The sequence below is a fragment of the Canis aureus genome, chromosome 15 (genome assembly GCF_053574225.1).
Source record: "Canis aureus isolate CA01 chromosome 15, VMU_Caureus_v.1.0, whole genome shotgun sequence".
Lineage (NCBI taxonomy): Eukaryota > Metazoa > Chordata > Mammalia > Carnivora > Canidae > Canis > Canis aureus.
In genome coordinates, this window is record NC_135625.1 from 60,874,302 (window position 1) to 60,896,143 (window position 21,842).

Consider the following 21,842-nt stretch of genomic DNA (forward strand, 5'->3'; position numbering starts at 1 on the left):
AACAAAAGACGTATCTCTAGATCAAAAGGGACAAACGATCCCTGGAAAGAAAGTTAAAAAAAAAAAAAGAAAGTTCAGAAACTTCACGGATAAAGAATCTACAGGGATCTAGAACATCAGAGACTTCCCCAGACAACCAGTATCAGAAGATAGCAGAGCAATACTTACAGCATCTTGAGAGGAAGAAGGAAAGATTCCAGAATCTTCTACCCACCCAGAGGAAAGGGATTAAATGCACAAGACCTCAGAGAAGGCAGGTCCCACGAAACTTTCACGGGGAAAAGAATAAAGCGCTTGATGGCAAAACCCAACCAGCCAAGAAACAAATCCAATCAGGGGCTGGGCAACACGGCAAGTCACAGCCACACCCTGGCCGTGGTCGTTCACACAGAATCAAGACTGAAGAATGGTGGGAAACAGGATTATAGAAATAAACATAGAATAAATCCACAATATATAAGAATTGAGATGTGAACTAGGGTGGAGGAGCTGAGGGGTTTTAGATGACAGACTGTTCACAACGGAAACATTTAAGACCACCAGTGATGCTTATGCTGAGAAAATGTTATTTACCGATAAAAATAAAAATGAAACTCTCCAATAAAAAAATAAATAAAAATTAAAAAATGAAACTCTATCTTTGTGGTTTTCATAATCTTTTTCCTTAACTTTGAAGGAATATTTCAAGAAATAATGTACCTCTTTGTAAAAACAAAACAAAACAAAAAAACCAACCAAACAAAACCATTTACTTGAAGTTTGACAATTCCTTCGGTTTCATTATTCTTTCCCTCTGATCCATAAGGAAGATTAAATTCAATGTATTTCAAACTAGCCTGCTATATGATAAAATTAAATCCTCGTAAAGTATTAATCCGATTTTTGTAAAACCATTTCTATTTTAGAATGGCATTCACTGAATATTAACAATGGATATCTTGGTGTTAAAATTCGGGAAGATTTTTTTTTAAATCCATTTGTGCTTTTATATACATTTTAAAAGCTTTTTTTCCTCATAAAAAACAAATTTCATGTACTTTCAAAGATGATCAAGAAGATATAAAAATATATTAAAAATTATAAAAAATAAAAAAATAAAAATAAAAATTATTAAAAAATATATAAATTAAATTTTAAAGCTATAGGGTATAAAAACATATGCAGAGAAAGATACCAAGTATATATTTTTTATATACACATGTATACCAGAAAAGCAGCAAATGTGCTAAAATTTTAATAATGCTTCAGGGATCAGGGATAGATTTCTCTCTCAAAATCTGAAATGAGGGCAGCCTGGGTGGCTCAGCGGTTTAGCACCGCCTTCGGCCCAGGGCGTGATCCTGCAGACCCGGGATCGAGTCCCACGTCGGGCTCCCTGCATGGAGCCTGCCTCTCCCTCTGCCTCTCTGCCTCTCTCTCTGTGTGTCTCTCATGAATAAATAAATAAAATCTTTAAAAAAAAATCTGAAATGAAATTAGAGTGATGAAAAAATTTAGAAAATCATGCCTAGTTTTGCTGCTTCTGTTAAAAATCCCCTTCCTATTACCACAAGCAGGAATAACCACCCCAAGTAATACAGGGTTAGGCTTAAGAAGAGTTCAGAGTCTGTTTGCCTACGTGGGGCGAGGAGGTATTTACTGTGGCTTCGGGTAAACAAAGATCACGTAATGGTCAACAGATCGTGTAATTCAACAAAACTGATGACACCAGAAGCAAACACGGAAGGCAAATCCACCCCGCTCTCCCTGCAGCGTGAAGAATCTTCGGGATTCTTCCAAAGCAGGACTTTGGCTGAAACACCGGAGGTGTGACCATGGATGTGCGTGGCAGGGCATGTGCTGGCACACAGCCTTCATCACTGAGGGCCCTACACACACACACACACACACACACAGCAGCTGGCCAGTCCCTGTAGCCTCCCCCCGCACGTATGCAAGCCACGTACCGAACCTGGTTCTCCAAGAAGTGCATGTAGCGGTAGAGCAGGGTGTAGGATGGCGACAGGATGCCCACGGACTTCATACGTGCCCCACGCTCCAGCTCGCTCTCCACGGGCATGTTGGCGAAGCAGGCCAGGCCAAAGAAAGGCCCCTTTCGGAAGTAGCTAGAAAGATCCAAGTGCATGGTGTGGCTCACCATCCGAGAGAGAGAAATCGTTTGGCTTTGTTTCTTAATTTGAGATGCAGTCCCGAGGAAAACAAGTAACCTTGTCCAGGGCTCTAACATGAGGAAGCTCAGCCTGAAGATGAATTTTTTTAGACCCCCAGGGGAACACTGGTCAAGCCACACACACACCCCCAGACGGGACGACCGAGGCGCCAGAAGATGCTGGAAAGCACCAAGGGTCATCCACCAAGAGCCAGGACTTGGCCTCTGGCAAGCCTGCTGCTCAACTGCCCATGACCATGGACAGATCCCTTCTCTCCTGCAACATGACGTGACTCAAACCAAGACTCGACTTGAGGCCCTTCTGGAATGGTACTGTCTTACTAGCATGAGCCACGTTGATTCTTTCCCCCACTTCCTGAGTCTCCGATACTCTCACTAGGGCGGAGGACCAGGGCTGTCCCTCCTTTTCCCTCCCCTTTCTCACACCTGTCACAGCTGCGGCCCAGAAGTTCAAGCAACCTCCTGCTCCGTTACCTTGACGTTCTCCCCGTTGGCTCCTCCTCACCCGGATCTTAGTTACACGGGACTATACACCGGCCTTACTTAAAGCCGGGATTTTGGGTTCGGTTAAAAGTCTTAAGCCAACCCAAACTGAACTGAAAGTCCACTCTTCCAATAAAGCCAGACCTCTAGTGAGGTCTAGTATTTTCTTAAAAGGGACAGAACCTCTGATAGTTCTTAATTTGGGGGGAGGGGGATCATGAAACCCACTAAGAACCAAACAAAAGCTGGGGACCTCCTCGGGAGAAAACGGATACAAACACGAAACCACACATCTATCTTTGGGGCATCTCCACACAGCTTCGGGAGCCTCCCTGATGAGCCCTCGCGCTCCGGGGAAAGGATGGGCGAGGAAAGGGTACCGACGGGGGCATCCTGCCATACTTACATGAAGTCGGACTGAATTTTATGGGACCCACTGGCCATAGACTTGAACTCAACACCTTCAAGGTCAATATCCTGAGGTAAGCACCACTCCACCATGTTCCCTGTGGGAAAGGGGGGATACAAGTTAAAAGAAACAAAGTCATTCAGAGAAGAGGTCCTTGTCCAAGAGCTGAGGGTCTATGGCTACCCGATAAACGCGCTGTTGACCTGGCCACCAAGACGCTCCGGCGGGTCATCTCATCTACCAGCCACCCGCCGGCACTCCTCCCCAGTCACTCTGCAGGGCCAGGAGACGGGCCTTCAAGGGGCCTTCCAGCTCTGCCTTGAGCTGAGCAGTCTCCTGTCCAGCAAGGATACGGTCTCTGGTGGGTCCATTCTGTGAAGTCATTTCCAAACCTCCTTCCTTTCACAGCCTCACTCCCAAGGGTGTGTTTTTACCCTCTTTTCTCCATTTCCTTTCCCTGACCCCCTGAGATCACGCTCCATCTTGTCCTCCTAGAGCTACCGACTCTGGCAAACCCCAAACTCCTTTTATTTTTGATTCACATTTTCATTGACCTTTTTGCAGCAGTTGAGAATTCCTCAAAAATTTCTTCTTTTTCCTTGATTCCCATGATAGAATACTATCTTGGTTCTTTTCCTACTTCTCTGATCTAGGTAGCTGTTTCCTTCCCGAATTTTTTCTCCTCTCTCCCTAGGTGAGGCCCACATCCAAAGTTCAGCCATCCATTCTTTACTTCCAGAACTTTGGCGCTCACTCAGTCATTCAGTCAGCATTAATTACTGTGCTCAGGGCACCTGGGTGGCTCAGTGGTTGAGCATCTGCCTTCAGCTCAGGTCCTGATCCCAGGATCCTGGGATCAGGTCCCGCCTAAAGCTCCCCACAGGGAGCCTGCTTCTCTCTCTGCCTATGTCTCTGCATCTCTCATGAACAAATAAATGAAGTCTTTAAAAAAAAAAAAAACAATGAGGCGATCCCTGGGTGGCTCAGCGATTTAGGGCCACCTTCAGCCCAGGGCGGGATCCTAGAGACCCAAGATCGTGTCCCACACTGGGCTCCCTGCATGGAGCCTGCTTCTCCATCTGCCTGTGTCTCTGCCTCTCTCTCTCTGTGTGCCTCTCATGAATAAATAAGTTTTTTTTTTTTAATCTTAAAAACAATTTAAAAAAATTAAAAAAAATAATGACGATCTTCCCACTGAGCTGGATGTTGGAGCTACAAAGTCAAATAAGACATAGCTCCTGACCTCAAAGAGATTAAAGTCCAGAGATAAACAAGGAGACCAAATGGTCATAGTTCCAGGGGATAAAAGCCATGATAGAGGAGAACATGGATTTTAGAACGAAGCAGTGATGAGCATCCATCAGACCGAGGGAATCAGAGAGAGGCACAATAACAGTGTTACCCAGACACTTGACAAAACGGTATGGAATATTCCCTACCGTTTTCTTGCATAATTCAAAATATTTCGAAATAAAAATACTAAGCTACATGTGAGATTTCATCTTTATCTTTTCTAACAGCTTTACTGAGCTACAACTCACAGACCGTACAGTTTATTCACGTACAGCAAACAATTCAAGGGAGAGTTATGTAATCATCACATTTTTTACTTTCTCTCATTCTTACATATGAGGAAACGATGAGACATTAAGGAAACTTGCTTAGTCACCCCCAGCCAGCGGAGCTGGTGCCCGGCAGGAGCTGAGGGTCCAGGCCTGGACTCCCAGCAGGAAGCCAGACCAGTCACCCGGGGGCCGATGGTGTGGCAGGTACACACGCACTCGGGCCGGGTTAGACTTGGCTTCAAGGCTTGGCTTTGCCATGAGCCGTGTGACCTTTGGTACAACCTCTTGAGTCTTGGTTTCCTGATTGTAAGATGAGGGCGATTCAGTAAGTGAGGAGGCTGACTCACTTTTACCCTCTTTTCCCCATTTCCTTTCCCTAACCCCCTGAGATCACGCTCCCAGCTACTTACTACCCAACTTCAATGAAGGGAAAAAAATAATTAAGAATAAATTCCCTGGGGCAGCCCCGGTGGCACAGCGGTTTAGCACCACCTTCAGCCCAGGGCCTGACCCTGGAGAACCAGGATCGAGTCCCACGTCGGGCTCCCTGCATGGAGCCTGCTTCTCCCTCTGCCTGTGTCTCTGCTTCTCTCTCTCTCTCTCTCACGAATAAATAAATAAAATCTTAAAAAAAATAAATTCCCTGGGATCCAGCACAAGATACTAATTTCCTGAAGACAAATGCTCTAGTACTTCCCTCCTGCTCTGAGCACCTGGCATGGGTCTCAATGTTCCTCACTGATGGGCCTCGGCCAGGTGGGAAAGAAATGCATGAAATGCCCCTTCCCAAGGCAGAGAAGGGTGGGAAGAGTTGGGGGACTGGGGACAGCGGAAGCAGCAGGCCTCGGGATGGTCTGCCCAGGAGTGGGCGGTGGCCCTGTGAGGGTAGACAGGGTGGGAAGGATTGTGGGGTTTAATTACAGGACTTTCCTAGGCCTGAGAAATGCCATCAGTAATCCAGCCAGCAGCGCTTGCGGATCATTGCTCGGGGCGTCAGAGAGGTTGCGTATCCAGTCTCCCAATACACGATCCGGTCTCCAAACACGGAACCCATCCCAGAGGGTCACCCAGTCCCGTGTTCACAGCCTGAGAGCTTTCAAATAGTTTGCTTTCAAGAGAGGAATCATGAATCTGACTAACAATGAACTAAAACAAAAAAGCATGGGAAGGGGAATTAGTATTTTCACTTTTTTTTCTTAAAGAGTTTTTATGTATTTGACAGAGAGAGAGAGAGAAGCAGGCTCACCGCTGAGCAGGGAGCCTGACGTGGGGCTCGATCCCAGGACCCCGGCATCATGACCTGAGCCAAAGGCAGATGCTTAACCAACCAAGCCACTCGGGCACCCCTGGAATTAGTATTTTATAAAACAGGCTAGAACGATGCTGTGTGTGGCCTGGTTAAAGACAAGGGGGGTGGATCCCTGGGTGGCTGAACGGTTTGGTGCCTGCCTTCGGCTCACAGCGTGATCCTGGGGTCCCGGGATCTAGTCCCACATCGGGCTCCCTGCATGGAGCCTGCTTCTCCCTCTGCCTGTGTCTCTCATTAATAAGTAAAATCTTAAAAAAAAAAAAAAAAAAGACAAGAGGGGGCACACTGTACTTTGAAATGGGGGTGAACTTGGGGATAAAGGGATTCCCATCTTTCCCCCTTACCATCCGGAGCTCCTGTCTCCAGAGTTCAAGGGCCCTTCTGCCTGCGGAGCGCATCAGGACCTCCAGGGGACTGAAAAGGGTGCCAGGGCCCCCCCCCCAGACATGCAGGATCATGGTCCCCACCTCGTGCCACATGGGTGAGTCGCCGGCGAGCTCCTGTGCCCTTGCGCCTCCGCATACGCAGCCCTAACCCCGCACCATGGCAGCAGGTGGCCGGCCTAGGGGGGCACGAGGGGACGGAGCAGCGATGCCCCGCAGGTGGGCCCCGGCCTCCGCTCACCGAAGCCGCCTCCTCTCCCCTCTGCCACTTCGCACCGGGTTCAAAGAGCTCGAACTTCACTTCTTCCCTCCAACCCGGCCGGTCCGGGACGGCTCAGTAACTCCTTAAAACTTTAATTTCCCTAATTTCCCTACACTTTGTCACTGAAAGCGAAGTACAGAAGAGCACACGAATCCCAAACTGCCCAGCTCAGGGAGTTTTTCACAGAGCTGGGTCACCAGCACCCAGATCAAGGCGCAGAACAGCAGGTGCCCCTCGCTAACCCTCTGTCCCTGGCGGCTGCTGGCGCCACCTGTCACACCGCAAACCTAGCTCGGCTGTTTTGAAATTTACGCGGACGCGATCATGGTTTGCATTCTTGTGTGTCTCCTTTAACTCCATGATTTGGTAAGATTCACTCGTGGGTGTTTTTTTTTTTTTTTTTTTTAAAGATTCTATTTATTTATGAGACTCAGAGAGACAGAGAGAGAGAGAGAGGCAGAGACACAGGCAGAGGGAGAAGCAGGCTCCATGCAGGGAGCCGGATGTGGGACTCGATCCCGGGTCTCCAGGATCACGCCCTGGGCCAAAGGCAAACACCCAACCGCTGAGCCACCCGGGCCACCCCTCATTCATGTTGACACACAGAGCAATAGTCTGTCCCTGTACTACTTCCATCCTGTGCATGTAACACAGCAGCTGTTGAACTGATGATGCACATTTAGCTTATTTCCAATTTGAAGCTATTGCCACTAGACCAGCTGGAAAAATCCCTACACCTGTCATCTGGTGGACACGTGTGGTGGCTCCGTAATGCTTGAACCCGGCTGGGCCGAACTCCGGTGCTCAGAACTCCCTTCCTCTTATGAGGTGAGATGGGGAACGTGGGAGGGAAGCCGCAGGTACCCTGCATTCCCAACAGAAGGCTGGTACGGGGGCACCTGGTGGCTCAGTGGTTGAGCATCTGACTTCAGTTCAGGGGATGATTTTGGGGTCCTGGGATCGAATCCCACATCGGGCTCCCACAGGGAGCCTGCTTCTCCCTCTGCCTGTGTCTCTGCCTCTCTGTGTCTCTCATGAATAAATAAATAAAATCTATAAAAAAAAAAAAAAGCAGCATTGGGCAGCTCATGTGCATCGTTGCTCATCTGCAGACCACCTCGATCGGGGGCCAGGTGGTGGCAGCCAGGCCTGTGAATGCTGGACCCAGTCTCCCTGGGATCCTCTTTCAGCTTCTCAGACTCCTAAGCCAGGTGTGTGTTTAGTTCCATAACAAAGGGCATCGGCTTCATCAGGACACCCGCATCATTAAAGTCAGAGGCAGCCTGACCCTCTGACTTTCGGTACATTCTTAAGTGTCCCAGCTTCTCTCCGTCTTCCCAACCATACTCTCCTCTTCCATCACTGCCCGCCCAACAGAGTTCAAGCTCCATCATCAGGCAGCAGGACAGCAGCCTCACACAGACCGTCTACCCAGCTCCCCCAACTGTGTGAGACTGAATTCTTGCAATAAATCCCTTCAGACATCTCCTAGTGGTTCTGTTCCTTTGATTAATTTTTGACACAACATGCACACATTTCTGTTGACAACATCCCTGGGAGCAAAACTCCTGCAAAAATGTCTACATCACTACAAACTAAGAAATCTTTAACAATTCCCAAGGCAGTGTTTCCCAAAGCTTACGGTAATAGGGCTTCTGTGAAAAATAAATTTTTAAAATGGACTTTGGCCACATTATCTCAGGTTAAAGGACAGACACACTTTAATGCAGAACTTCGCAGAGGCTTTAGGATGTTACTCTGCACTGTGAATTTCTATGAGACCTCAATGTTTCCAAATTTTCTGGGCCAATAGACTTATTTTTAAGAAGTATCTTAAGGGACTAGTTTTATAGAAGTTTTTTTTTTTTTTTTCAAATATGCTAGTATACAAGGAGCTGCAAGTTAACCTCAGTGTCCACTCTTCCTTTCTTATAGGGGCTAGAATATCCTATATTTAGCCTGGCATGTAGCCTTCCAACGGACAACTATGTTTCTCAGCATCTTCTTGCATATAGGTGTGTCCACGAGTCCATTCTGGCCAGTGGGATGCAGACAGAGTGAGGTGTGGAGTTGCCAAGGAGCACCTTACAGGGAAGAGAACACTGCCCCTTCCTCCATCCTGCTGCCTGGAATGTGGATGTGGTGACAGCTGTCACGAATCTAGGTCCCCGGATGACCCCATGGATCTGAGCCAGCATTCCAGCTCTACACCAGCTATCTCCTGTTGCAGGAAAGAGAAACAAACCCCTATCTTGATGAAGCCACTGTTCATTTGGGTCCCTGGTATTCCCGGCCAAATCCGTGTGTTACTTAATACCACTGACCTATAGAATCAAGCCCCCATTCCTCAGCCTAGTTCTCAAAGCCGTTATCCTTGCTCCCCTGTGCCCCTGTCCAATCCTCACTGTACAGAAACTGAAAGACTGAGATGGAAGGAATGACATCCTGGTAGTGACATGATTAACTTCGAGATGGATGCAAGTCCCTTAGGGGAAAGTTCCATTGGGGTCAGGCTGGCAGATCATGGAATGAGCACAAGCTCCAAACACAGCTCTGGGAATAGTCCTCTTTATGTCGCAGGAAGGACATCTCTGCTTACACACCCCTTGAACTCAAGGAAAGTAAATGAAGCTCTGTAGTCCTCACCCCAGTCTATACAGTCACGGTCTAAGATGTCTATCTCCGCAGGGACTCCATAAAAACTTTGTCTCATATCCCAACACAGCACACTGCTTAGCACAGGACAGGAGGGGTATTAAAGAGTAATAAAAGAAAGAAAAACACCTTTATTGCAGACTGGAATTTTTTAAAGAAAACTAATTGATGAATTAACGTTAATTACTCTAGGGGTAATTGTGGTTATGTAAGAAAATGTATTTTGTGGGATCCCTGGGTGGCGCAGCGGTTTGGCGCCTGCCTTTGGCCCAGGGCACGATCCTGGAGACCCGGGATCGAATCCCACATCAGGCTCCCGGTGCATGGAGCCTGCTTCTCCCTCTGCCTGTGTCTCTGCCTCTCTCTCTCTCTCTCTCTGTGACTATTATAAATAAATAAAATTAAAAAAAAAAAAGAAAATGTATTTTGTGGGACGCCTGGGTGGTTCAGTGGCTGAGTGTCTCCCTTTGGCTCAGGTTGACCCTGGTGTCCTGGGATTGAGTCCCACATCGGGCTCCCCGCAGGGAGCCTGTTTCTCCCTCTGCCTGTGTCTCTGCCTCTCTCTGTGTGTCTCTCATGAATAAATAAAATCTTTTAAAAAAATGTCCTTTTTCTTAGGAGGTTTATACTCATGAATTTAGCAGTAAAGTGTCATCAGACATGATGATGCGATTACTTTCAAATGGCTCAGGAAAAAAAAAATCTCTGTATATAGTCAGTTCTGATGGAATGCTTGCTGAATTAGTGTCAACACGACTGAAACATTAGAGAACAATCTGAGCATGGGGAACTTCACATTTCTTTATGCTGTAGATCCAGTGCAATCTCAATCAAAATCCCAAGTTATTTGTGGATATTGAAAAATTAATTCTAAAGTCTATATGGAAAGGCAAAGGCCCCAAAGAGTCAACACAAACTGAAAAAAAGTTGAAGTGAGACTACCCAATTCCAAGACTTAACTATAAAAACCACAGTAATCAAGACAGTGATTAGACAAAATTAGACAAACAGATCAACAGAATACAGAGCCCAGAAATAGACCCATGCAAATACAGTCAGCTGATCTTTGCCAAAGGAGCAAAGGCAATACAATGGAGAAAGGATAATCTTTTCAACAATGGATGTCCACAGGCAAAAAAAAAGAAAAAAAAATGAATCTAGACACAGCCTTACATCTTTCACAAAAAGTAATTCAATATGAATAGTATACCTAATTACCAAATACAAAATTATAAAACTTCTGGAAGGTAACATAGGAGAAAATCTAGGTGACCCTCAGCAATGAGTTTTTAGATACAACATCAGGAGCACAATCCATGAAGAAAAAAACTCATACATTGCACTTCATTAAAATTAAAAACTTCTGATCTGTGGAAGACATTATTAAGAGAACAAAGACAAGCCATAGACTCAAAGAAAATATTTGTAAAAAGTTATGTGATAAAGGCTTAAATCCAAAATACACACAAATATATAAAGAACTTCTAAGACACAACATTAATATAAACACCCAATTTAAAAAATGGACAAAAACCAAATCTTAATATATACACACATATACACACACACACACACACACACACATAGGGGCACCTGGCTGGTTCAGTTGGTAGAGCATGTGACTCCTGATCTCTGGGTTGTGAGTTCAAATCCCATATTGGGGGTAGAGATTATATTTAAGAAAAACAAAAAAAATACATGAATACATATATACATATTTATATATATGAAATACATATATATAAAAATAAACATAGCAATGCCTGGGTGGCTCAGTGGTTGAGCGTCTGCCTTAGCCTCAGGTCGTGATCCCGGTGTCCCAGGATTGAGGCCCACATTAGGCTCCCCACAGGAGCATGCTTCTCCCTCTATGTCTCTGCCTCACTCTGTGTCTCACGAGTAACAAAATCTTTAAAAATAAATAAAAATTAAAAATGGACAAAAGATTGGAACAGTCATCACACCAAAGAAGCTATCCAGATGGCAAATGAGCATTTGAAAAACATGCTCAAAATGTCATATCATCAGGGAATTCCAAATCAAAACAACAAGATTCTACTACACACCTATGAGAATAGTCAAAATCCAAAACACGGAAAACACCAAATGCTAACAAGGATGTGTAGCCATGGGAAATCTCATTCACTGCTGGTGGGAATACAAAATGGTATCACCACTTTGGAGGACAGTTTGGCAGGTTCTTAAAAAAAAAAAAAAAAAAAAAGAATATGTTTAGTTTTGTAAGATTTTATTTATTTATTCATGAGAGACACAGAGAGAGGGAGAGAGAGGCAGAGATACAGGCAGAGGAAGAAGCAGGCTCCACGCAGGGAGCCCGATGTGGGACTCGATCCCGGGTCTCCAGGATCACGCCCTAGGCCAAAGGCAGATGCTCAACCACTGAGCCACCCAGGGATCTCAACTAAACATATTCTTACCACACAATCAGGCACTCCTGCTCCTTCATATTTATCCAATGAGCGAAAGCTCATGTCCACACAAAAGCCTGCACATGAATGTTTATAGCAGCTTTATTTGTAATTGCCCCAAACTGGAAGCAACCAAGGTATCCTTCAACAGGTAAATGGAAAAACAGACTGTGCAACATCCAGACAATAAAATCCTACTCAGAAATGAGCTATCAAGCCACAAAAACATGAAGGAAACTTAAACACATACTGCTAAGTGAAAGAAACCCGTCTGAAAAGGCTACATTCTGTGTAATTCCAGTTCTGTGACACTCTGGAAAACAAATTAGATAGCAAATAGATCAGTGGCTAAGGACGGATGAATAAGTAGAGCACCGTGACTTTTCGGGGCAGTAAAACTGTTTCTGTAGGATACCATTACTGTGGACACATAACACTGTGCATTTTTCAAACCCACAGAAGGTACAACACAGAGAGTAAACCCTGATGCAGACCATGGGCTTCAGCCAATTTATCAGTATCGGTTCATCAGTTGTAACAAATAAGCCACGCGAATGCTAGATGTTAATACTACAGGGAAACTGGGTGGGAAGGTGGTAGATGGGAACGCTCTGGGCTTTCTGCTCAGTTTTTCTGTAAACCTGAAACCGGTCTAAAAAAAAAAGCTAAATTTATTAATTAAGAATAAATAAACCAATGGATGAATTGACCTTGGTTAGTTACCCTAGGATTGATAATGATATGGTGGTTATGTAGGAAAATGGCCTTATTCTTAAATTTTTTTTTTTTTTTTTTATGATAGACATAGAGAGAGAGAGAGAGAGGGAGAGGCAGAGACACAGGCAGAGGGACAAGCAGGCTCCATGCAGGGAGCCCCATGCGGGGCGGGACTCGATCCCAGGGCTCCAGGATCATGCCCTGGACCAAAGGCAGGCGCCAAACCGCTGAGCCACCGAGGGATCCCCTTATTCTTAGATTTAAAATGAGGTATTCAGAAATGTAATGATATGATGTCTGGAACTTATTGTCCAATAGTTCGGCAGAAAAAGAGCCGCACACCAGTCGATAGTTCGGCTAGAATGTGAGCTGATTTTGTTCCAAAGCATTTGATACGATTAAGGAACAATCTGATCGTAGGGGATTTCCTGTTTGCTGATAGACAATTTTGGTCACAAGGGTAGCAACTTGAATGCTGAAAACTGCACCCGAGCAGGAATGAGCCACACAGAAATGCACAGAATGCAGTCCCCGCTATAACTCAAACACCCGTGCGTTACCTTCGTTCACTGGGTTAGAAGCTGGCCCAGCGGTTTGGCGCCGCCTTTGGCCTGGGGTGTGATCCTGGAGGCCCAGGATGGAGTCCCACGTCGGGCTCCCTGCATGGGGCCTGCTTCTCCCTTTGCCTGTGTCTCTGCCTCTCTCTCGCTCTGTGTCTCTCATGAATAAATAAATAAAATCTTTAAAAGAAAGCTGTGCCTGTCACTTCTAGGGCCACCACTGTCCATCCAATGTCACATAGCCCTCCTTCCACTTCACCATAAATCACAAGCTCCACACTTCTGACATCCACCTTCCTATGCAAAGTCAGCTCTTTCTTAAGGTGAAATGCCACACTTTGAGTATTTATGTCTCTCTTAATTCATTACCGTATGTATAATCATCCTACCATTCGTATATTCGGTTCCCATCTTTGCTTAAACAAGTCACTGACAGTTTCTGAGTGCTATGCCCTGACCCCATCTTCTCCATACACCTTGTGACTTTTTACTCCAAGTCTTTCACAGCCCAGTGATTTTTAGGAATGCAGGTTAAGGATACGGCTAAAGATAAAGCAAATATGGCAAAATGTCCAAGAAATGGGGGCAGACTCTAAGTTTGCACTATACTATTCCTCTAACTTTTCTGAGGTCTTAAAAAAATGTCAACATACAAATTGGGGAACATAATGTAAATAAAGGCGATGTGGAAAAACATAAGGTAAGCAGAAAGGACTCTGCAAAAGCAAAATGTAATTGAGGCAGTGTGCAATAAATAGGGTAATAAAGAGGCATCGTTGGCTAAAGGTCATGCTTAACAGAAATATTACACTATTCACAAAAACTGGAAATGCCTGGGCTGCTCAGTGGTTGAGCATCAGCCTTCAGCTCAGGTCGTGATCCTGGGGTCACGGGATCGAATCCCACATCGGGCTCCCCGCAAGGAGCCTGCTTCTCCCTCTGCCTGTGTCTCTGCCTCTCTGGGTCTCCTACGAATACATAAAATCTTAAAAAAAATAAAAATGAAAAAAATTAGAAACCAGTTTACATATAAAACTTGTAGAGGCTTCGAGGAAAGCGATTCTGCAAAAATGAAATCATTGCGGTGAGTAATTAAATGCCAGAAAAAACCCTCACTGAATGTAGCCACCCCAGGCCCGGTCTCCCCACTGCAAGCCCTCTAGCCTCCCAAATACCCTCACTGCCCCGTAGGAACTGCGCCAGGAAGCTGGGGCCCCGACGGATTCAACAAAAGGCTCATCTGAGGGGTAACCAGAGAAAGAGGGTTTTTTGTTTTTTTGTTTTTTGTTTCTCTCATTTCAAGTTTATTAAAACTTTACCAGTACAAATTACCCAGGTTGCAGATTATCAAAAGATCAACTCAATTAAGTCCACATTAAAAAAAGCGGCGGGGGCGGGGGGGGGGGGGGGAGAGCGGGGGCAACCCAGGTGGCTCAGCGCCACCTTCAGCCCAGGGCCTGATCCTGGAGACTCGGGATCGAGTCCCAAGTCGGGCTCCCTGCGTGGAGCCTGCTTCTCCCTCTGCCTGTGTTTCTGCTTCTCTCTCATGAATAAATCAATAAAATCTTTTTTTTTTTAAAAAGACAAACATAAAACCCAGAAACAATGAAAAGAGGAAAAAAACATAAAGGAGATTCATCAGCAAGTCTCTAAAAGTTAAAATTTGAGACAGAATGGAAAGGAGTTTACACAACTCACTCATCCACTTTTGTCTTCATCTGTTCCAGGGCTTGATTCATGATCACATTTTTTATTTTTATCATGTACGTGGTCATTTTCTTGACCCTTTGATTTTGGACGGACAAGGGCCTCTCCCCCTCTCTCTCTCCTGCCTCCGGCCTCCGCCACCCGTGGGCCCGCCTCAAGGCCCCACCTTGCCTCCAGCTTCAAAGACAACTTAGAGGGAAGGGCCACAGGTGGCCATCTGCGTTAGGGACATCCAACCAGCCGGTCAATAAATATTGGCAGAACATGACTTGGCAGCAAGTGCCAGGGGCTGGGCTCCTGCAAAGGCAAACATGTCCCTGTTGAAAGGAACGGGGGCTCCCAGCTCCCTGGGCCGGTGGCTCAGCCACCCAGGGGAAGCCAGAGGGCAAGGCCGAGCCTGGCTGTGGATGGACAGACGGTGTGCACCTGCCACCTGCCGTTCTGAAGGTCAGCCTGGCAGCTGCGTACATGCCAGAGCCTCCCAGGGCTGGTGTTTGGGGAGCTCCGGCCCCAGGTGAGTCACCCTCCATCCTGTGAACGACAACCAGGACCGCCTCTGCCTCCTTTGCTGCTTCCCCGTGAGGTGGCCTCGGCAACCAGCACTTCTCCGGGAGAACAGACACCAGTGCTAACCGCTGCTGCCTCTTAGAAAGTTCATCTCGAAATAGTCCAAGTAGACAGAACAAGGATCCCAACCAAAATAATCTCTAAGGGGAAATACGTGACTTTCCTTCCTCCTCCTCCTCCCCATTCCCGTTGGGTGGTTCCCAATCAAGAATTTCCTCTTGAACACAGGGGAAGGGAAGGAAAAAGAAGATGAAAACAGGGAGGGAGGCAAACCGTGAGAGGCTCCTAACTCTGGGAAACAAGCTGGGGGTTGCTGGAGGGGGTGGGGGAGCTGGGGTGACAGGGTGACGGGCAGGAAGGAGGGCACGTGATGGAATCAGCAGCGGGTGTCACATGCCACTGATGAATCACTAAATTCTACCTCTGAAACTAATAACATACTATGTTAATTAAGTTGAATTTAAATAAAAAAAAAAATCTCTTCGAGGGCTTCGCATCAGGACAATCCTGTTACAGCTCCTTCTGACCTCAAGAGTGGAACTTTGCACCCCTTTGCTCTCCCCCAACAGATTCCTTGATTCTTTTTTTTTTTTTTTTTTTCTTTTTTTCTTACCAGGCATCAGCTTCTTTCTAGCAGCATATACATCTGCTAATTCCAGTCGGGAAGTAAGAAGGAATCCTGTCTCCAGAAGGAAGGCAAGAATCCGGGAACACTTGTAGTCCCAGCACCACATTCCCTCATCTGCTTAGGGAGCCACCAGATGCCACAGGAGGGAGAAACCTCAAAAGATTATTTGGTTCAGACTCCGAACACCAGAGAAGGAAACAGCCTCTACTGACTCTTGGTTGTAAATGGTTCTGGAACAGTTTTTAAACCACCGGGGATGAGGGCAGCCCGGGTGGCTCAGCAGTTGAGCGTCTGCCTTCGGCCTAGGCCGTGACCCTGGAGACCTGGGATCGAGTCCCGCGTCGGGCTCCCTGCATGGAGTCTGCTCCTCCCTCTGCCTGTGTCTCTGCCTCTCTCTCTCTCTGTGTCTCATGAATAAATAAATAAAATCTTTAAAAAAAAAATAAAAATAAACCACCTGGGATGAGAGCATGTGCACAGCAAAGGAAGCATCAGTATAAAGACACCTGAGGCAGGAAGCAATGCATCCTGGGGATTTCAAGTCCGCCCCAGGCCAGTCCAAGACTGAATTCCAACGCATTAATTCTAGGAGGAGGAACCCTTCCATTTCCCGGGCCCTGTGTCATGTCACCCTGGGCAGCCGTGTGCAGAGGGAGGGCAGGCCCCGGGACCTGGCTCACCCCTGGGCCGGTGCAGGTGACTGCAGGGTATCCGCTGTGCTCACCGGTACAGTGATGAGAGGGGGATGAAGGATCAGAGGCCAGCTCCCCCACAGCGGGCACCCCGTAACCACCCCGTAACCGTGGGGGTGCCTCCCACCTCTGCCTCACTCGCTGAGTGAGGTGAAGGAAGGGAACCCACAGCAGGTGGCCCCAAACTGGCTTCTCCCTGGAAGCCGCAAGCAGGTGAATCCCCAGCACCCAGGGAAGACTCTGCCCACGTGGGATTAATGAAATTAACCGCACTCGTGCTCCCCCGCCTTCTGAGGGACCTTCTAAGGGACCTTCCGAGGGAGGATGTGGCCCCCAGGCCATCATTCTGAGGACCTCCTGGCTGACCGACAGGCCACCCTCTCTTTGCCCTTGGAGCTGCCCATTCTTAGGACTGCTCTTTGCATCTCAAAATGATGTTCCAGATCTTCCATTCTCATTCCCCCCAGCCCGAATCCCGCTGTGCCCGCCTCGTCTCCACCACGTAAAAGAAAATGCTGGTGTCGTGTGGACTTTATGGAGACTGCACGGAGGTTAAGGTTAGTGTGATCTCAAACACACTCACCTGATACAAACTGAGGAGCATGTAGAGGAAATGAAACAGGTGTTCAGGGGCAATTTGGGCCGTGGCTAGTTGAGGGAGGAAGAGGCAGTAATTCATCTCATCAAGAACAATAGGAAGAACGATAGGAAAAGAGCTTATCTTTCAAAACCTCAGCTCTGGGACGCCTGGGTGGCTCAGTGGTTGAGCGTCTGCCTTCAGCTCAGGTCATGATCATGGGGTCCTGGGATCGAGTCCCGCATCGGGCTCCCTGCAGGGAGCCTGCTTCTCCCTCCGCCTAGGTCTCTGCCTCTCTCTGTGTGTCTCATTAATAAATAAATAAACAAAATCTTAAAAAAAAAAAAAAAAAAAAACCTCAGCCCTCCTCCCCTCAACCCTCCAGGGCAAACACACAATGGATAGGAATTCCCCCCAAGTCCCCACGAAATAACTCGGTGAGGGGGTGGACACAGCATTTTAAAGTGAATCTCTTATAAAAGAAACAGTCCAGTGATTCACTGGCGTCAGACACCGGGTCCAAAGCCTCCTCTGCCACAGGCCCACACACAAGCAGGCAGAAAAAAGTAGGAAAATTTTACTAAAAATTCAACAAAATTAAAAATTAAAAATCGGGGCTTGGGAACCCTGGGTGGCGCAGCGGTTTGGCGCCTGCCTTTGGCCCAGGGCGCGATCCTGGAGACCCGGGATCGAATCCCACATCGGGCTCCCGGTGCATGGAGCCTGCTTCTCCCTCTGCCTGTGTCTCTGCCTCTCTCTCTCTCTCTCTGTGTGACTATCATAAATAAATAAAAATTAAAAAAAAAAAAATCGGGGCTTGACTCATGGGCTGAACACAATGAAAAAACAAGATTCTGGCTGCCAACCTCTCCCACCTGGCCTTCGGAGTTAGCATCTGGGCCTGGTTTCAATAGCAGCTTTGTAGCCCAGATGGCCAGCACCGCCACTCTAGGGGCTCCCTGCTCCAGGGAGACACTGCACGAGGACAGAGCCTCTGCTCCACTTGAACCCCAAGTCCCTAGTCCGCACGTCATTTGTGGATCTGACCAGCATATTCTTCAGGCCGTGAATCCAAAGCAAATCCCATTCTTCACACCTCTCCCCTCTTCTCCGATTCTTCCTATAGATGCCCAACCGAAAACTTGTCTCCAGAAGCAGAAAAGGACTCGTTCCCTGCCAGACACCAGTCTGCAAATCGCTGAGCCTTCTCCTGCCAGAGGTGCGTCTACCTGTGCGCACACCTGCCCACACACACCCTGACAAGGACCCACTCCTCCCTTCTACCTTTTTTTTTTTTTTAAGATTTTATTTATTTGTGAGAGACCCAGAGACACAGGCAGGGGAGAAACAGGCTCCATGCAGGGAGCCTGACGTGGGACTCAATCCCCGGTATCCAGGATCATGCCCTGGGCTGAAGGCGGGCTGGGCCACCCGGGCTGCCCCTACCCTCTTACATCCCCTCTCTCCACACAGACTCCTCATGCCCCACTGATGCACCACAGCTGGGGACCCTCTTTTCCTACATCTCTCTCGCCCTCCTGTGTGCACAGGTGCCCACAGTTCCTCAGATGGGGTGGGAAGCTGAATGAAACGGCTGTGGGCCTGGCAGTAAATGACTCGGTAGGTCTGGGGAGGAGGAAGAAGGGGAGGAAATGATGCAGGTGGAAGAAACAGGAAAGTGGAGAGGAAGAAAGAGGTAAACAAGAGAAAGAAAAGTCTAGACTATCTGCCACCTGAGAAGATCTGTGATATGTTCTGATTTTTGTAAAGAAGCCAGTCTGCGCTCTACTGTTTGTGGTATCCGAGACTAAGGAAGGGCCAAAGTCTTGGTGGACAAGGTCACGGGCACTAGGCTCTAACCAGCTGAGCTACCCGGCCCCTCTTGGCAAAGCTGGATTAAATAGTTACACGTGATCTGCCTCCACAGCAGAGTCAGGAGGATACTGAACTCAAACCAGGAGACCTGGCCCAGTCCCCAGAGGTCTCCAGCTCACCGGGCAACTGAGGACCGGCCTCTCACGTCGCCAGACGATGACTTCCTTGCCTGTCACACAAGGGGACACCACAGGAGCTCTGCTACCCTTGGAAGATCCAAAATCTCAGGAGCATTCATTCCAACTTCCACGTTAGGAGATGGACCATAGCATTATCACTTTCTAGAGGTACTATCAGAGGTTTTTTCTTTTTAACATGACACAAAGTGCCATCTTGGACTGTGATAGATGACAAGAGAGAGGTAAGTTAATGGGCAGGGAACAGTTTAAAAAAAAAAAAAAAAAACGCCTATAACCAAAACCACCAACCAAAGTGAAACACATTCTCCTCCCGGTCCTCTCCACTCCCTGGGTACAGTAATGATAAAAAGTTGGGGGACAGAGGTTCAGGCAACGCAGTACACTAGAAAGACGGGACTTAGAGTCAAGTGTCATTGGCTACTTAGTATTTCCAAATCACTCACTCAGCCTTGGTCTGTTTTGCTCACGGAGAAAACTGGGTGGAAACGACGCTCCAGTTAGTGAGGACCACGATTACATGAAACACCATTGAGAGTAAAGACCTACCCGGTGTCTGGGTATCACTTGTGTCCACACTAACCTTAATTTGAAAACTGTTCCGTCTACACACACACACACACACACCTGGCCAAATGATGGTCGCAGCTGGGACTGACGCAAAGAAGGATCCCAGGCCTGCCGTGCTCTCCAGGTTTATCAACTCCATCTGGGGTTCTGTAGGATCTCCTTTCCCCCTCCCTCTCCCTACCCTCTACTGTCCGAGCTAGCCCTGCAGAACCAGACCCTGTTAACGTCCCCTTGCTGTTTCTTCTGTCCTTCAGCCTTTCCCAGAATGGCTCATGCCAGCAACTCTTTACCTGTAGGTGATGGGGTATAGGGCCTAAGTTACAAAGTTTCTGCTTTTGTCTAGCGATAAGGATTGACCAGTTTGGCCCAAAGAGCGGTATCCAATTGGATCCACAGACTCCATCTGGGAGTCCCAACCGCGCCAGTCAACCAACGTGTTAGAGAAAGAGAAAATACCAGTATACACCACGTGCGGACGGGGTTAGTACTAGCTCGTGACACTTCTGCCAGTGACACACGCGAGAGCACTGTGATGTAAAATTACCTTCCAACACTGGGTTGGACACACAGCCAAAGAAAAAGTTTGAAGGCCGAGGGACACACAGGAGTCCGAAGGGCCGAGTCCCTCCACCTGTTGGCACTGGTTTCCTTCCGCGTCTCGCTGCTTTATCATCCCTGGCCAGGTCACCCGGCCTGGACACTTGGACCGCCCGCCACTTGGAGAGTCCAACCCTTTCTCCTCCCACCGCGTGGCAACCCTTGGGGTCCACCAGAACCCATCCAGGGAGGACCAGGAGGAAGCGGGTCTCTCCCTTCACCGACGGGCAGGCACTCCACACTCCGGGGCTCGGCTGGGGTGTCCGGCTCAGAGGGGAACACCTGGGCTTCCTAGGAGCCCCGACCCGGGACGACCAGGCCTGCGCCTTCACTGCCAGGGCAGCCCAGGCAGCCCGCTCCGGCTGGAGGCCGCTAGCGAGCACCCGAGCACCCGAGCACCCGAGCACCCGAGGCCCGCCCCGAGCGCACAGGCGCCCACTTTTGAACCGCCGTGAAGTTCTGGCCGCTCGCTCGGACCCTTCCTCCCTGGGCGGCTAAGCTGAAGACTATTTTCGGGGACCCTTTAATCCTCCCAAGCCACCATCAGGAGTCTCCCTGCGGCCGCCGCTCCTCCACCAGTCTCGAGCTCCATCTCCCCCCGAGGCTCCCCGCACGACCCCCCGGACGGCGCTGGCGGAGGCGGAGGCGGAGTCGGAGCGAACTTGGCCGCGCGCAAAGTTACCGCGCGGGGCGGGGCGGGGCGGGGCCCCGGGACCCCGGAGCTCGGTGCCGTCCCTTGCAGCGTTCACCTGGGGGGCGTCCCTCCTCTCGGGGGTGGTGGGGGGCCGCTCAGCCAAGCCACAAAACAAAAGCCCGCGCGCCCGGGGCTGCAAACAGGATTCCTCGGCGCCGGCCAAGTGCGAACGAGGCTGCGGGAGGGCGCGCGGGCTGCGGCTCCGCGGGGACCCGGGGCGGGGGGGGGGCGCCGGGAACAAAGCCCCGCGTCCTCGCGGGGGCCCCGCGGCCGGGCTGGGGGTGCAGGTGCGCGCGCAGCGAGCCCCTCCCCGCCGCCCCCCAAGCCCCGGGGGCGACCCTCCCCCCGCCCCCTCCCGGAGCGGCCCTCACCCGAGCGGGGATCGAAGGTGACCACGAACACGGCCACCACCTGGTCCTCCTCCACGTCGCCCGGCTCCAGGCGCCCGGGCTGCAGCAGCACCTCGGAGGCGCCCGGCTCCCCGGGCCCCCGCCTCCCCCGCGGCCCCGCGGCCCCGCGGCCGCCCCCGCCCGCGCCGCAGCCCCGGCCTCCGGCCTGCAGCTCCGGGGCCCGCGGCGGGGAGACGGCGGGGCCCTCGGCCCAGCGCAGCAGCGGCGCCGCGGCTCCCCGCTCCACCATGGCGAGGCGAGGAGGAGCCGCGGGCGGCGGGGGGCGGGCGCAGGGGCGGGCTGCGGGCACTCCCCTCGCCGCGCCCGGCCCAGGCCGCACCTGCCCCGCCGCCCCGCCCGCCGCCCGCCGCCCGCGCCCCCGGGGCCTCGCCGGGCCGCGTGCCCCGGTGCATGGGCGCGCGCAGGTGTGAGCCCCCGCCCCCGCCCCCGCCCCCGGCTCCGTCCGC

General features: G+C 49.5%; 1 protein-coding gene across 3 annotated transcripts in view; it reads right to left on the reverse strand.

Annotated features, from left to right (window-relative positions):
• Positions 1–21,632, reverse strand: part of DENND11 (DENN domain containing 11) — a 46,270-nt gene extending 24,638 nt beyond the window's left edge. For 2 of the 3 annotated variants that reach the window (XM_077850176.1, XM_077850174.1), the window contains exons 1-3: positions 21,358–21,632; positions 3,060–3,159; positions 1,947–2,105 (exon numbers count right to left, since the gene is read on the reverse strand). In XM_077850176.1, the coding sequence (XP_077706302.1) occupies positions 1,947–2,105; positions 3,060–3,159; positions 21,358–21,625 (527 nt within the window). In that variant the 5' untranslated portion in view covers positions 21,626–21,632. Of the gene's footprint in view, positions 1–1,946; positions 2,106–3,059; positions 3,160–14,640; positions 14,830–21,357 lie in introns of those variants that run through there. The other variant, XM_077850177.1, reaches the window with a different exon arrangement.
• Positions 21,633–21,842: the final 210 nt, after the last annotated feature.